Below are 16,075 nucleotides of genomic sequence, written 5' to 3'. Positions count from 1 at the left end.
TAATTGGAAAAATGTTGGACTGAACCCAACTTGGCACACTCTTAAAAGTGGTTTGTCTCTGTTCATACTAGATTATATTTATTTCTAAGCAGATAGGGTTGGTGTTTTTTTGTTTTTTTTTTTTTAGAGGCAAGAAGACAGACAATTTTCCTGTGTCAAGGAGGTCAGAGTTACTCAGCCATATAGCATTAATGGTTCATGAAGTCATTCATCAAGTCTTGGCCTGAAAAGCAAATCTTAAAGAACAAAATGCAGTGGATTGTGATACCCAATAAGCAGAGAACTTGGAAAGGAGGAAAGATTGCCTGGGAGTGTTAAGTACCACAGATGTGTGGGTTTAAATTAATGCCTTTGAGAATCTTCTGGCCTTGTTGCAGGTGCCCTGAGTTAACTTTAGTGAGTGCTGCGCACTAACATTTGTACTAATTTATAAAATCAAAATTGGAATCCATTTCCTCACGTTTTCATGTCTAAAAGAACACCTCAAGAGACTTATCAAAGCACGTTTCATATCAATATACTGTGTCTTGAGGATTTTACCTCTGATAGATCAGCAGGCTGTTCATTCCAGCCAAGCAAATCTTCAGTGTCCATATATTTTTATTTTACTGTAGTTGCAGTGTTCTGAAAGGAGCAGAAAGACTTTATTTCTTCTAGGAAGCACAGGGTTTGGGTTTGAGGGGACTTGGGTAGATGCAGGGTGTCTGTTGACACTGATCTCAACACAGGAGTAGGTTTCAGGCTTTGTACACCCTGTATGGCTTACGTTGCCGTTTATGACTGAGAAACAGCATATCACTTCTACCACACATTTATGCCATAACTGAAATTATAATGGAATTTAAAGGTGATGCAGACCCTGTAAGACTTGACCCAAAACAGAATAGAGCAGGAAGATGTAATTCAGTGAACGTGTGGTATTTGTTATCTTGGAACACATACCGAGCATATCCACTGTGACAGCTGCTGCTGCAGGTCATCGATGTTGGCTTTATCTTCAGGAACTTTGAGGGCCCTGAAGCACCTTGTATGATATAGCTGTAAAAACAACATTCCTACAGAGACAGCAGATAAGCTCCTTTATGCATTTCAATTGTGCTGCTTTCCTAAATCTAATTTCCTTTGGCGTAATAAAAATTGAACACGTCTTTCCAACATCAGCAATCAATAGAAAGTTTTCATGCTGATCCCAATAAGCCAACATGAAGAACTGAGGAAAATGATAATAAAGGGTAAAATCTTAATGAATTTGTTCAGTTCTAGCAGCACTTTAATGCAGTGCCGGTCCAAATTTATTGTTCTCTCAAACTGCTGGTTTTTTACCAGATAACCCTGAAAGACCTCTGGTATGGTGGAGCCTAAATTTAATTTTCATCAACCAGCATAGACCAAAACATTTTATTTTTTTTTCTTAGCCAACTTGTGTGCTGTTCTCTTTCACTCTTGTACGACTATGAAAAGCAACTACCCAACTGAAGTAGGTGATTTTTCAGTGTCATTAGGGAAATACTGTCAAAAATGAGAGGACAAATACAGTTTAGTAACTTGTGACTCCAGTTGCAATTTTCTGAAACCCCTCCAAAACACTCGTGCTTTTGTTAAGCAGCACAGCGTTTGCCTTGGGGTAGGTGCAGGCTGTGTGTCCTATCGACACTGGTCTCAACACAGGATCAGGTTTCAGTCTGAAGCACCTGCAGCTGTGATTGAAAGCTGGGAAATAGCAGGTCATTTTATTTCAAATCCTTTGGTCAGGCTACAGGCTAGGTTTCACTAACTGAGTGGTGACATTAAACATAAAATGATTCACCGTGATGTTCAAGGAGCAGGAGCGGCATGCCTGGAATAGTTTTAAATGGCCAATGTGATGGTAAATGCTTTCTAGGAAAGCAGAAAGATCTGTTTGTAAAGGTGATGTTCTACCTGCATGGACAAGTCGTAGGAAGACACAGGGTGCTGAAAGGGCTGTGTTACTGTGAATTCTGAAGGCAGGCTTGAGTGGGGTCTGAGTAGGAAAGTCCTTAAATCAGCAGTTCATAGTAGCCAAGTGAAGGAACAGAGGCAAAAGAAAAGGTAGCCAGAGGTTGGGTGCCTTTTAGGAACAAGTACTTAAGTTTAGTTGCCCAAACAGATCACAGAAGTGTGAAAAATGTGCAAACCAAGCATACCAATAATTACGAGGCTCGCTTGTTTGAGGTTTGGTAAGTTTAAAACTGTTTCAATGTTTGCTACTAACTCTTAGCTTATTTATCATCATTCCTTTTCCTCCAGAAATTCACTGTAATAAACTAGTTGACTGCCCCGAGTGTTTTTAATTCCTGGAATGTGAGAAAAATATAATTTCTGATGAACTGCAACCAAGGCTTTTTTTTCTCAGCCCTCTTTAGCTGCAGCCCAGGCAGGGCTGGGAGGGCTGAGACCTAAAGTAAGATTCCAAAGATGTGGGTTCACATCTTGGCTCATCCTTTGCTTCGGTTGATCTCTCCTGTGTGTCAGCTTGCTGTGTTTAAAAGCACAAATAATGCCCTAGTCAGTGATACTGTAAGTTTTAAACCCATTAGTAGTTGCAGCTTGCTTAAAGAGGTGTCCATATGAGTTCCTGGCTAATTAAATAATGCAGGGGAGCAACACAATTAGTGATTTGGTTCATTTTGCTAGAAGAAGCAGTAATTTTTTTTTAATTTTTTTTTTTAAGTGACCTAAGGAGTCATTTCATTAGAAATGCTGAAACTAAGGCAGCTACACTAAATTTCAGAAAGCATTTCTCAATGTCCCCAAGAAAGCGCAGCTCTAGAGTACGGTGCAAACGCTGCTGACTTCTTGGTACTACAAGCAAGAAAAATAATAAAAAATTCATAGTTTGTGTGTTTTAGGGAGCGAGCTAAGCTATTCAGATACATGCGGATATGCAGTGTTGAGGTCCTCTTTATGTTCCATGAAACTGAGAGGAAAGAAATATGTAATTGTCAAAAAAAAAAAAAAAAACCAACACAGAAATTGGCAAATACTTGCAACTGAACCCCTGCATGCAGAGCAAACCTCCTGAAGCTTCATTTAACTAATGGCTACTGTCTTGTGTAAGTTTGTATGTCACTTCCACCATGTACTTGGCTGTCACCCTTGCATTTTAAAAGTAACATCGTCCACAGATGCAATAACACTTCTTTAATCCCCAGCCTCTGAGTTTTTGTGCTTACTTCATCTGAGAAATGAAGGATGGTTAAGATGATGATGATGGTTATTATTATTATTACCTTCAAGTGTTTAAAAGCCATAAATCAGATCTTATAATTGTATCAGACCCCTCTGGGGGGCATGGGGGTTTGCGTTCCGGTGTGTCTAGCGTTCCTTCATGTTTTCAGGCTCCATCTGTAACCATGAACCTAAGAACTTCTTTGGTTCTTAATGAAGTGGAAGCCATTAGTAATGACATGTTTCCAGGAGGTGGAACTTTCCAAAAGCTTCAAATACTTGCCTTGGATTAAAACTGCTTAGCCTGGTCGTACTGATTCCTCTAAGATTTCTGAGGGTTTTAGGAATTCTCTAATTCCATGATAGGCAGGACCTCAGAGGGGTAAAAAGTACTACCCGTGTATTTCAAGTCCTGGCTGTTTCTTTAGGTATGCGGTTCTCTAGGCTTCAATACTAGCGCCAGTGAGACTGTCTCAAACAGAAATATAATTTGAGCTGTTAAGGTCATGGTCATCCTAGGTGGCTCACCATTATGTCCTCTATAAAGGTGCAGGCCGCAGCTGCCATACGGAGGAATTGCTCCAGGTATTTCAGTAAGGCCAGATACTGCCTCTCAAGGATTACATTAAACTGCAGTAGTTTATTATCTTCACTAAGTCATGGCCTTCTAATCCCATGGGCTGGAGCTTTGAACAATAGTACATCTACCAGGATCCTTTAGTGTTCAGCTGTCTTTTCGTGTTTCTGTCCAGTAATACGAAACTTGTTGCTAAATTATTGTTTCTCAATGTTTTGTATTGTATTTCTCAGGCAGAATGTGCACTTGGCAGTTCATGCTGAGAACTTCAAGTCTGAAATTGTCAGCGTGAAAGAGATGCGAGATATCTGGTCGTGGATCCCGGAACGATTTGCACTTTGCCAGCCCCTCTTGCTTTTCACCACCTTGGAACACGGCTGTAGTCTGAGCAGGTAAGGAGAACCTTCCCCGCTCTTCTCTACTGTGGGGCAAAAAAGAGCAACTGGTGAACTGTTGGCTGGATAGACAAAAAGGCCGTGCCTAGTCAGAAATTGGTCTGAAGATTATTATTAGCAATGGGATGTAAATGTGACAAATTCCTATTGGCTGCAGCATTTGACCAGGATACTTCATATGCCAGAACATGGCAAGCCATTTGAAACTGTCCAAGACCAACTGGAAAAGTCAAACTTGCATTGGTTCACACAGTATGCTGGTCTGAGACTGGTTCATTCCCCGCTGGGTATGAATGGTTTAACTCTTGCGCCTCTTTGATAGATAATCACATTCAAACCGATCCAAAGAATAAGAGAACCAGAAACTGGAGTCCTCTACCTATGAATCTGATTGTTCTTGTTATTAAATAACAACATGTGGGATAAACTACGTATGAGTTCTCCTTGCACTTGACACAGAAAACTATAATCCTATAACTCCTAATAATGACTTTGACACCTGGAGTTGAGGTCCTGAGGTGGGGAGTGGTCTGCTGTCCCAGCCCCATGTGCCTATGAGGAAAAGAAAAAGCAAGAAACGAGAATGTATCGTAATTATTTTCTATGAAAACGGAAAGCTCTTCAGACGCAGCCATCAGGCCTCGGGAAGCAACTTCCTTGAGGTTGCCTTAATTCAAAATGCTGTAAAATTCCACTGTTGTGCTAGGTAATCTTCTAGTTATCCTGCAGAGGCCTGAACAGCTGTACACAGAACTGAGTAGAGAAGGACTGCTGGATAATATTTGTTTGCATTCAACTCTGTTGTTTACAATGGACTAGAAAGCATTTGCAGGAGTATGCTTAGTCTTCGGATGTCTTTTTTGCCAGCCTCCTCAGCTGGAGGAGGAGATGGTGCCTGACATTAAGGAGGAAAAGAACTGCAGTTGGTGGTAGTTGAGTCCTCATTTTTGTGTGCTCTGCACTTCAGGTTCTATTCTCACAGTGAGGGACATGAACCAACTCTTCTCCTCATCAAGACCACAGCAAAAGAGGTGAGTGAGGTGAAAAGTAACTGATGAAATTAGGTTTTGGGCAGTTATGCAATGCTGTGTTGCACCACACAACTGTTTATAATAAAATGAAGAAGCAAGGGACCTGACATTGCTTGGGCTTTTGTTTTTTTAACAATGCATGCTTTAAATGGTTCCATTTGTTGATTATGGGACTATGCGTTCTTGAGTAAATCTTCTAAACTAGGTCTTGGTCAGCCATTCTTTCTCTTGTAAGTAATGTGGGATGACGGACTAGAGTAAGTCATTGAGCTCTTGGACAGACCCTCTTAATTGCAGAATCAGAGGGAGAGGCTGGGGAATTGTGTTAAGAAACTCATGATTCATAAAAGATATTTTCATTTTCTCCAGGATATGAGGAGGGGAAAGTAGCAGAATTTAAATGGTATGAATAATATTGGACTACATAATGTGGAAATAAAAGCTTTAGCTTCATCTCATTCTTGTTTAAAAAAAAAATAAAAATAAAAGAAAGTGCTGAGAACCTGAGGAGGAGTGCACGCAGGTGCCTTATCTAATGAGCGTTCGTTCTGTGCTCTACTCTGTATGATAATATTGGACAACATAATGTGAACGCAGAAACATTAGCTTCATTTCATGCTTGTTTGAAAAAAACAATGCATAAAACAAGAAAGCTTTCCAGAACCTCCATAGGAGGGCACACAGGTGCTTCCTGTAATGAGCGTTGGTTGTCTGCGCCACTGTGAACAACTCCTAAAATATTCCATTTATAGCGTTAAGCTATTATTGCAGCCTGTGGCCTTCTGTTTCTGCTTATGTTCCTGCAGGATGACTGCCCAGGAAACAAGCCCATTTTTACCCTTTTTGCCATGCTAACGCTCCAGGCTGTTTGGTAGTTCTGTGTGTGGTTTCTGGCCATCCCAGGCCTGCACTGACATGCCATTGGCTTATAGAATGCCTGCGGTATCTAAAGGGAAGGGGGAAAATATTTATTATTTTGCTGCTTGTTCTGGAGCATGTCAAAAGTCTAGCTTTGGAAGTAATGTTGATTTTTATGGTATGGTTCATTGCCTACCCCTAAAAAAAAAAAAAAAAAAAAAGTCCAAACAAAAAAGTAGGAGAAAAGCATGGGGGGCTTTTTTGTTTGGTGGTTTTGGGGGGTGGGTTTTGTGTTTTGGGGTTTTTTCCCAAAGAATTATATTCACTCTTTATTCATGTGCCTATTGTTACATTTTAGAAAGAAGAAAATTTGCTTTCTGATTTTTCTGGTTTTCATGTACTTCAAGCATATCACATCAAAAGGAGTTCTGGCTATCTTTTTGTTTATCTATATATATATATATATCTCACAGTTATATATATAAAAAGCCTGCTCTTCAGGAATTTTGTCCTAGGAGCTCCGCTTGTAATGCTGGTGGAGGCTAAACAATGTACCTTAATGTACCTTAAAACAATTCCGTTTAACCGTAGTTGCTGGGGAAGAAAAGAGGAAAAAAAAAAAAGGGAGAGCTGCTTTCATCCCATTCTTAGAGCTTCATTGTTTGGTCTGTGTCCCCTTGGTGGTGATGCTTATTGCTGGTAGGGAGAAATTCTTCTAGCGCAAACAAAAGACTCCACAGAAAAGCTCAGCCCTCTAAGGCTGTGTTTTTCTGTATTGGAAACTAGTGAACCCCGTGCTGTTTGAATAGGCTGCTTTAAATATCTCAGCCAGTTCAGCACTGGCTTAGCTAAACTGATTTTAACCTACAGTTTGACGTGGAGAAAGCCACCAAGGCTACTCTTTATGACCAGAAAATGTTAAGGCAGAACTGACTTATACTCTGAGCATACTCTGACTTATGACAGTACTGTTGCTTTGGATGCCAAAATGAGGAAGCGGGAGTCAGGCTTTACAAGTTTGGAGTAATTAGTGGTTTTGGTACCTGGCGTTATGTTGTAACATTTCTCCTTTAAGGCCTCAGGGATGTGAAATAATTTATGAAACTCTTAGGATTTAAGGGTTAAGGATTAAAGCAGTTTAAATCTATCTTTAGATATAAGTACTTGTGCTGCCTTAATCCACTGATAGAGAGATTTTGAAAATCAAACTGAAATAAAACCTTCAGTTCTGGACTGTGACATGTTGGTATCAACTGCTTTAACACACTTTCTTCTTCAATGGGAAGCCCCCTGACGGTGCTGTTTGTGTTAGGTCTGTGGTGCTTATCTGTCAACTGACTGGAGCGAGCGCCGGCGAGGAGGGAACAAGCTGAGTTTCTTTGGAACTGGGGAGTGCTTTGTATTTAGGGTAAGTAAAATTTTATTGTTGCTACCCAGTAGCGAGGCAGAACCGCTGTCCTGGTGCGAGTAACGCTTACTTCCCTTCCATGTGACAAGGATGGATTATGTGCCTTCCTTGTTTATAAAGTCTACTGAAATGTTAATCTGGAGGAGAAAATTTTAGTTTTTGTTTTTGTGGTATCCCTTTTTCTCCCCTTGCGCAGAATATTTTCTTAAAAGATGTAATAAGGTAACTGAGAAAATACTGTATCATTTCTTCAATCGCCTAAAAAGCTAGGGTAATAACGTCTGGCTTAAAAGGCAGTTTGATCTCTCTTCATTGCTAATTGTGCGAGTGGAGTCTGAGGGGCTTGGCTGTCCTTTGCTGTGCAGAGCTCTCTGTGTGGTACATGTGTGCTAACTAAAGCTTTGCTCTTCTCTGCCCCTGTGCAGCTGCAGCCAGAAGTGGAACGCTATGAGTGGGTGATCATAAAACACCCAGAGCTGGCCACAACTGGTTCGGAGCCAGAAAATCACGCCCCACCAGCTTCCAGCACCCTCTCCTCTGGCAGTATCCCATCAGACCCCTCGGATCGCCTTTCTCCCTTCTTATCAGCTCGACACTTCAACTTGCCTTCCAAAACAGCCTCCATGTTCATGGCTGGCAGCAGCGAATGCATCATTATAGGTAAGTCAGTGTGAGAATTTGAGCGTATATGCTACCAGCTCCTCCTATCTGCCCTAGCTAAGAGAGTCATCTCTATTTACCATTTATGTATTTCAGTATTGCTACAGTTAGAGATAAATCTGCCCAAAACCTGATCATGTTACCCCACAAAAATTTTCTATGGGAAAACATGCATATCAAGCGTTTTAGTGTAAGATAGTAACTCAAAGTTTTAAGCACAGTCATACCTTCATCCTGCCTAATTCACGGTGAGAAATAGAATCATAGAACGGTTTGGGTTGGAAGGGACCTTAAAGACCATCCAGTTCCAACCCCCCTGCCTGGGGCAGGGGCACCTCCCACTAGACCAGGCCGCTCAAAGCCTCATCCAGCCTGGCCTTGAACACAGTTCCGGGGATGGGGCAGCCACAACCTCCCTGGGCAGCCTGTTCCAGTGCCTCACCGCCCTAACAGTAAAGAATTTCTTCCTGATATCTGATCTAAATCTCCACTCTTTCAGCTTGAAACCATTACCCATCGTCCTACCATTACACTCCCTGATCCAGAGTCCCTCCCCATCCTTCCTGTAGGCCCCCTTTAGGGACTGGAAGGGGCTCTAAGGTCGGAGCCTTCTCTTCTCCAGGCTGAACAACCCCAACTCTCTCAGCCTGTCCTCACAGCAGAGGGGCTCCAGCCCTCTGACCATCTTCATGGCCGTCTACTGGACCCATTCCAACAGGTCCATGTTCTTCTTATGCTGAGGACTCCTTGAAGAGGAACTTACTTGTTCTTCTCCCAGCTTTGATTTTTGACTTCTAGCAGATTTGATAACAAATGTCTTTGTTTTTTCTTTACTGGAAGGAAAATATGCAGTTGGTAGTTTCCGAACACTGAAAAACAAATCTTAGATGCAGACATTTGAGTTGGGCTTCTTGTTCTTACTGACTTGCATTACTTCTTTTTAAATTAAAAAAAAAATTATTCTGTTTCGTTTGATCATACTGTTACACCTGAAGACAGCAAGCAAACATCACTTAGGGCCTCCAGTTGTTCCCACGAGAAAAGCACTGAAGTCCTTTTTTGGTTTGTTTTGTTTGTACAGCAGTTTCCCACGCTGAGAAATGCAGAGGTGCCCTTACACTTGTCTTTGTCTCTTCCCAGGAGGTGGTGATGGCCAGGCTCTTTACCTCGATGCAGATCTGAACCACGGAAGAACCAGCCACTGCAATACTTTCAATAATCAGCCGTTGTGCTCTGAAAGCTTCCAGATCTCTGTCTTGGAGGTGTGGGGCTTCAGGGACACCATGAATGGTTGACGCGACTATCATTAATCAACGAGTTTTTCAGTTGTCCTAGGATTCCCAAGGCAAATTCTAATGCAGGAGCCAAGTTAGAACATACTTTCTGCTGGGCTCAGTGTTTTTCAGTAATTACTATGTGGTGCACTTGAATGCAGGGCTTAGTTGTTTACTTTTATTTAAGACAAATCAAGGTGAAGTAATGTATCTGATTAACTCAGCTCTTTACCTCTAGAGATCTGGACTCAGGTCCTGTTAGTAGGTAAAATGAAAATATAATGATTTTAGACCATCCTAAATGGATACAAGTCCATATCACAGGACAGGTTTGCAGTTTGATGCGATTCCTCAGAGGCACAGAGCTGGCTGGGGTGTACTGTAGAGCTGTGTGCCGCTGGCACCAGTATCTGGCTTGAGCCAGAAATATCAAATGTCTGCTCACAGGGAACATTGGTGACCTCAGATCTGACATAGAACAGTAGTTCATAAAACCGTTGCCCTACTATAAACAGACATTGTGCAGACAGATCAGTACCATTTCTTAAGTTATGAAAGCCCTCGATTCACACAGGAGCCGTGATTGCCAGTTAGCCTTCTCCTTGTACCTCAACGTTTGACATGTTCCAGTGGCACCTGTTTGAGGAATCTGCCTCTGAGGAAGGCATCCATACTGGACAGTGATGTCTCAAAGGCTTGATTTTGTTTACATTCCTGTTCCATATCAGTATAACAACTTCAGACTGACTCGTGTTTCAGGCAGCTGAAAGGCAGAGCATATACGCAGTGCTCAGAAACTGCCCTTTCTTCATCTTTCCGGGAAGCTGAGCTGGAGCTTTAAATCTGAGAATAACTATGCTGATATTCCTACATGTTTGGGGAATTAGACATTGTGATACAGAAGCTCTCCCCACAAGAAAATGAAAGGAGCGGGGAGAGTGGTCTGCTGTGTAATTCTTGGGAGTGGATGACTTTCCCAGGAGAGCTCTAGGTGACACTGTTTTGCCATATCATGAGTCTTCCTAGTGATGAGGTCCTGAAAAAGGTAAGGCTTTTTCACCAGCAGTGTTCTGGTAGGGTTTGGATCATGCAAAAAAGCTTTTGCTCGTTTCTGAGAATTCCTGCAGTTCTCTACAAGCACGCCCAGTGGCATGTGATGTCTGGAGGCAATTGCCCAGTGTCTTTATCTAAAACTTGTGGTACCTGTGGTAGAACTTCTCCCACATGAAATCAATGGGTAGTCCAGAGCACACAACGGGCTGCTCTCAAAGCTTCAGTGGGTAATTTGCTAGTAAGAACATTTACCACAACAAGTAAAATGAGGAGAAAGATGAACTGGTGGGTTTTGTTGGTGATGCTGGCTTGTTTAGCTTGTGATCAATGAAAATACCCTGTGTCTTGGTGAAGTGCTGCCTCTTGCAAAGTACATGAAAAAACTTGGCAAAAATTTTATTTTCTTCTTAAGGTGCCATTTGTCATTTTTGTCAAAATAACTCCTTGAAATATTAGACTGCATATACAACAGTTCAAGATGTCTTTTGCACCATTTCTTTTTGCAGTTAGATTATTTCACCCTGTTTGAGAGTCAGCACCGGGCCTCTCTTTCCCACGTCCCACTCTAGTGAGTTCTGTCCAGCTCTCTTTTTCGTAGATTTATCATAAGCTTGATTGAACTGGAAGGGCAGATATAATTCGGTTATACTTGTGTCTTCTGATGGAGAGGAACTTGAAGAGTTGTATCTGGCTTTTTACAAATACTGGCTAATGCTGCCGTCTGTTATTTTTTCAAAGCTGGCTGTATCACTTTGCACTGGCTGGTATTCCTAAGACAAACCAAATCATTGAAAAAATGTATCCCATTTAGTAGGTTCTCTTAGATGGCATTTCAGTTTTGTCCCTGTCTCCGCTCTTTTGAGCTTGTTTGAGGTGCCCTTGGAGAAAAAGGAAAAAAAAAAAAGGCAAAACACAACACAATAGCATTAATTTTCAGCTTGTTAACTTGTCAGAAATTCCCTCGAGCTGTGTGTTGGCAGGATTTGTGGGGCTTGAGCATTACACTCAAAATGAATAGGTTTTATCTGCAAAATCTTTCCTGCGGCTGGCAGCAGTGATGTGATTTTCTCAGTCCCCATCCTTGCCGGATGCAGCTACGTCAGCAAAACCTGGGTATTGTACCATGTCGTAAGCCATATCTGAGAAACACTGTTCCTTTCCCTGCCCTGTTCTTAGTGCGCAGGGATGGGGGTGTTTGAAATCAGAAATAACTCATAGTGGCTCAGAAATTCGTTACAGGATATTAGTGCGAGACTCGGAGGAGCGGCATCAGTGAGGTTTAGGCATCTGAGTCTCGAGCATCTTTCAAAAGACAGCTCAGCTTCCCTTGTGTCAGATGAGCACAACTTCTGACCCTTCGGCAGCGAAGATCCACTAAAGACCCCTTTTTGTTCGCTTTTTTGAGGGATTTGAGCCGTGACCTGTATGAGTTCGCCAATCACAGCAAGGGTAAAAGGGTTTACAGGTGATCCTCCTCCTGCTGACTGTTGGTATTCATATCACTCTTGAGGCACATGTCGCAGCGATGGGTTTAGTTTGCTATAGCACTACCCCGCTGCAGACATCCTGCAAGGCTAGGATGTGTGCTTTAAATCGGAATAGCCTGAGTAAGCAAAAGAGGCTGCAATAATCTGGCAAGAGGAATTGTACAGTGCTGTGTCATCTTCACACAATCCTTTCGTTCAGTAAAAATGAACGCTCCTATTCATGTGCAAATCCTCGTGTGTATTTCTCGTTAACGGTTGTGAGACACCTTAGCGGAATACCATCATGACGTGGTTTTCTTTCCAGTAGCAAAGAGGCATTTTTTTCATCTGTGTAGTTAATGGTTGTTGCTGACCAAGTGTATATCAAAGTTCAGATAATTAAGCCAATAGTTTGTTATATGCAAAACTCTTGAGATGGAGACCACAGCCTGGTTTTTAAGACAATGACTACGATGGGCGCCTTATCAGGAAGTTAAAATTATCTGAAGTACCCCAGCTGTTGAGGTCCTTTGGTGACATTGCAACTCTGAACAACTGTTGATGTAGTTTGTGGTCCTTGTTTGTTGTCCCACTGGCAGCAGTGACAGCAAGGGTGCCAGTGTCACTTGATCAGCTGCTCAGCATGGAGCTGGAGAGCTGAAAGCTGGGCGGCAGCTACCACAGTTCTTCAAGAGCGTATTCGCTCTTTTTGAAAAGAGCTGTTTTTGCTTTGTAAGACTCTCTTGAAGGCAGAAAAGACTAGAAACTCCGAATATCAGAAACTTGAATTTATTGTAAACGACATCTAAGCTGTTTCCAGGCCACAGGAGCTGTCTCCAGCTGCCAGCCAGGCTGAACGGACTTTGTCGCTGCACCCAAAAGCTGTCATTCCTACAGATCATGCACTTTGACATGCTCCCTTTTCTCATGAAGCACGTTAATCGTCCTCCTATTAATAGAGGCCAGTTAACAAAGGAAAGGGAAAAACTCTCATTTTCCTCTGTGTTGAGATAACTGAAGATAAATTGGAGGGGGGACTGTACTGTTCTTTACAGAGTTAAACTTCATGCCAATAGAGATCTGTGCTGAGCCATGGAGAGGTGGCACCTGCAGATCAATCAACTGCTATTCGTGTGTGTGCATTGAAATTGTGTGCTTTGTCCTTGGATATCCCTCCTCGTTTTTGATGGGGAGAGATCTCTGCCCAGGCAGTCACCGCAGAGACACCCAGCCATGGCTGGGGGGGAGCTGCCCTGCAGCCCTGGCACTGGAGGAGCTCAGCTCCTGCCACTGACACCTGGAGGCCAGTTGTTGGACGTATCGGAGGCATAGGCACCCAGCTGTTAGCGTTGAGATGCTCTTCTGCCAGCTCTCTGTCATGCGATTTGGACTATTCGTAGTTGAGAAGAGTGCGCGTATTATTTGGGGTGATGTTTTTCTTCAGATGACTGGTGGTGTGCTGCTGAATTCATTTTCTACCCTACCATTGGAATCGCTCCCCTACATTGATCGTATTTTTGTCACTGTGCAGAATCTTGGTTTGTATTAAAAGGTATTTGACTGTGGAGGCAACTGACTTTGTCCTTCGTTTGGTTATTTTCTTTCGTGTAGCTGTTGCAGCAAATGGCATGCTGAAACTGAGAAATAAACCTTGGAGCAAGTCTTCTCTTGCATGAACTCTTTGCTACAGTGAACGATTACACAGTCCCTGGCCGTATTAGGAGATCTCACAAGGCTTCCACCAAGATCAGGTGCCAAACTGACTGTAAAAAACCTTAGATTGGCAAATTCTGAAATGAGCTGTCTTCCCTTTGGCAGGGCCAGAGAGTGTGTTTTGCCCCAGCCCAGCCTGGGTTTAAAATGGAGCTTAGAGGTGTCTCCTGGCCACCGACACTCGTAGGTCAGACCAGTGGTGCCATTGCATCCTCTGCGTGTAAACGCTGTCGGCGGCTTGGCCGCAGTCCTGCTCTCGCTGGAGGCTGAGCCTTCCTTGTGCCGGCACAAAGGGGCCGGCAGCAGGCAGGCAGCTCCCGCCGGGAGCTGCTGGTTTAAAACCAGGGTTTTTGTTCCTCTCGATGGCTTGGTTTTAACCTGGATGTCCTCCCTGGTGACAGCACAGGCGCTTTTTGCCGTGGTTGAAAGGAGTGTTTCTAGTTAGCAACGCTGGTTTGAACAAATATTCCTAGTCCTTGCCAATGCCTGAAACTTAAGTGTGAGACTTGTGAGAATTACAGGAACTTAGTGGTGTAGTTGGAGGATACCAGGATCCTCTGTGCAAAATGCCTTTGGAAAATACCCGCAGGCAATGACCAATGAAGTTAAAAAAAAAAAAAAAAAAAAAAAAAAAAAAAAAGCTGTTTGAGTTTCCAGTGAAATTCCACTAAATTCTTGGGGTTTGAGTGAAAGTCCTGGCAGGCAGAAAGTGGGGAAAAAGCAAACCCCGAGGTTATACACCTCAGACACGGCACGGGGGCCTCCTGTGCTGCCGTACGCGGGTGTTTGCGAGAGCAAAGCTGTGGGCTGAGGGGCGGCGATGTGGAAAAGAGGGATTGCTGAGCTGGCACAAACGATTCCCAGGTTATTTTCACGCCAGCTCCCTGCGCTGCAGTGAAGGTTTGCTGCAAAGGAGGCCTGTGGCCACTAGAGGTTCCCCTTCGCCTGGTCGCCAGCTTCTGTCTCCATGACAAATAAATCCATGCTGGCAAGCCAACAGTCCCAGACATCAGTAACCGTTATCAGGCTGAGCCACCTCTTTTTTAAAAGAGACGGGAGTAGGGAAAAGGGAGTATGAATAGGCGTTCTCCACTTGATTTCCAAAAGTGAGCTTAGGGTTAAACACCACAAATCACAATTTTACAATTCCCTTAAAGACCTTCATAACAAAGGCGCTCAGTAGCAGGAAAGTGTAACTGAAGGATCTGGAGGAGCTGAGTGATGCTGGCCGCTGGTTTTCAGCCTTACAGCTGCTTTAAACTATGTGACTGAGGACCTGAAAGGAAAATGGCGCATTTGATTGCATCGAGTAGTGGGAGCTCTTTATCACGCCTGGAGGGGTTGATGATGGGAAAGTTATGGGTGATGTGGACAGTGGGGTGGATTGAAAACTGGTTGAAAGATGGAGCTCAGAGGGTAGTGATTAGGGGCACAGAGTCTAGTTGGAGGTCAGTGACGAGTGGTGTTCCCCAGGGGTCAGTACTGGGTCCAGTCCTCTTCAATGTATTCATCAATGACCTGGATGAAGGGATAGAGTGCACCCTCAGCAAGTTTGCTGATGACACAAAGCTGGGGGGGGTGGCTGACACAGCAGAAGGCCGTGCCACCATACAGAGAGACCTGGCCAGGTTGGAGAGTTGGGCAAAGAGGAACCTTATGAAATTCAATAAGGGCAAGTGCAGGGTGCTGCACCTGGGGAGGAATAACGCCCTGCACCAGGACAGGTTGGGGGTGACCTGCTGGAGAGCAGCTCTGTGGAAAGAGACCTGGGAGTCCTGGGGGACAACAGGATGCCCATGAGCCAGCAATGGGCCCAGGTGGCCAAGAAAGCCAATGGCATCCTGGGGTCCATCAAGAAGAGCGTGGCCAGCAGGTGGAGGGAGGTCCTCCTGCCCCTCTACTCTGCCCTGGGGAGGCCGCACCTGGAGCACTGTGTCCAGTTCTGGGCTCCCCGGTTCAAGAAGGACAGGGAACTGCTGGAGAGGGGACAGCAAAGGGCTACCAAGATGATTAGGGGACTGGAACACCTCTCTTATGAAGAAAGGCTGAGGGATTTGGGTCTCTTCAGTCTGGAAAAAAGACGACTGAGGGGGGACCTTATCAACACTTATAAATACTGGAAGGGTGGGTGTCAGGAGGATGGGGCCAGGCTCTTTTCAGTGGTGCCCAGTGACAGGACAAGAGGTAACGGGCACAAACTTGAGCATAGGAAGTTCCACCTAACCATGAGGAGGAACTTCTTTGCTGTGAGGGTGGCAGAGCCCTGGCACAGGCTGCCCAGAGAGGTGGTGGAGTCTCCGTCTCTGGAGACATTCCAAACCCGCCTGGACGCGTTCCTGTGCCACCTGCTCTGGGTGACCCTGCTCTGGCAGGGGGTTGGAGGAGATGATCTCCAGAGGTGCCTTCCAACCCAACCATTCTGTGATTCTGTGATGTCTCACGGGGCTGGTA

At 43.9% G+C, this 16,075-nt stretch overlaps 1 protein-coding gene across 7 annotated transcripts in view; it reads left to right on the top strand.

Moving 5' to 3' along the window:
• The window catches only part of TBC1D24 (TBC1 domain family member 24), a 30,913-nt gene extending 17,094 nt beyond the window's left edge, over positions 1 to 13,819 (top strand). For 6 of the 7 annotated variants that reach the window (XM_054212381.1, XM_054212379.1, XM_054212377.1 and 3 more), the window contains 5 exons: positions 4,000 to 4,158; positions 5,129 to 5,192; positions 7,363 to 7,458; positions 7,884 to 8,118; positions 9,259 to 13,819. In XM_054212381.1, coding sequence (XP_054068356.1) covers positions 4,000 to 4,158; positions 5,129 to 5,192; positions 7,363 to 7,458; positions 7,884 to 8,118; positions 9,259 to 9,413 — 709 coding nt within the window. In that variant the 3' untranslated portion in view covers positions 9,414 to 13,819. The remainder of the gene's footprint in view (positions 1 to 3,999; positions 4,159 to 5,128; positions 5,193 to 7,362; positions 7,459 to 7,883; positions 8,119 to 9,258) is intronic. The other variant, XM_054212383.1, reaches the window with a different exon arrangement.
• Positions 13,820 to 16,075: the final 2,256 nt, after the last annotated feature.

Source organism: Rissa tridactyla, chromosome 8 (assembly GCF_028500815.1).
Source record: "Rissa tridactyla isolate bRisTri1 chromosome 8, bRisTri1.patW.cur.20221130, whole genome shotgun sequence".
NCBI classification, from domain to species: Eukaryota; Metazoa; Chordata; class Aves; order Charadriiformes; family Laridae; genus Rissa; species Rissa tridactyla.
Note: the sequence above shows the minus strand (reverse complement) of the source record. Positions and strands in the feature narration are given on the sequence as shown.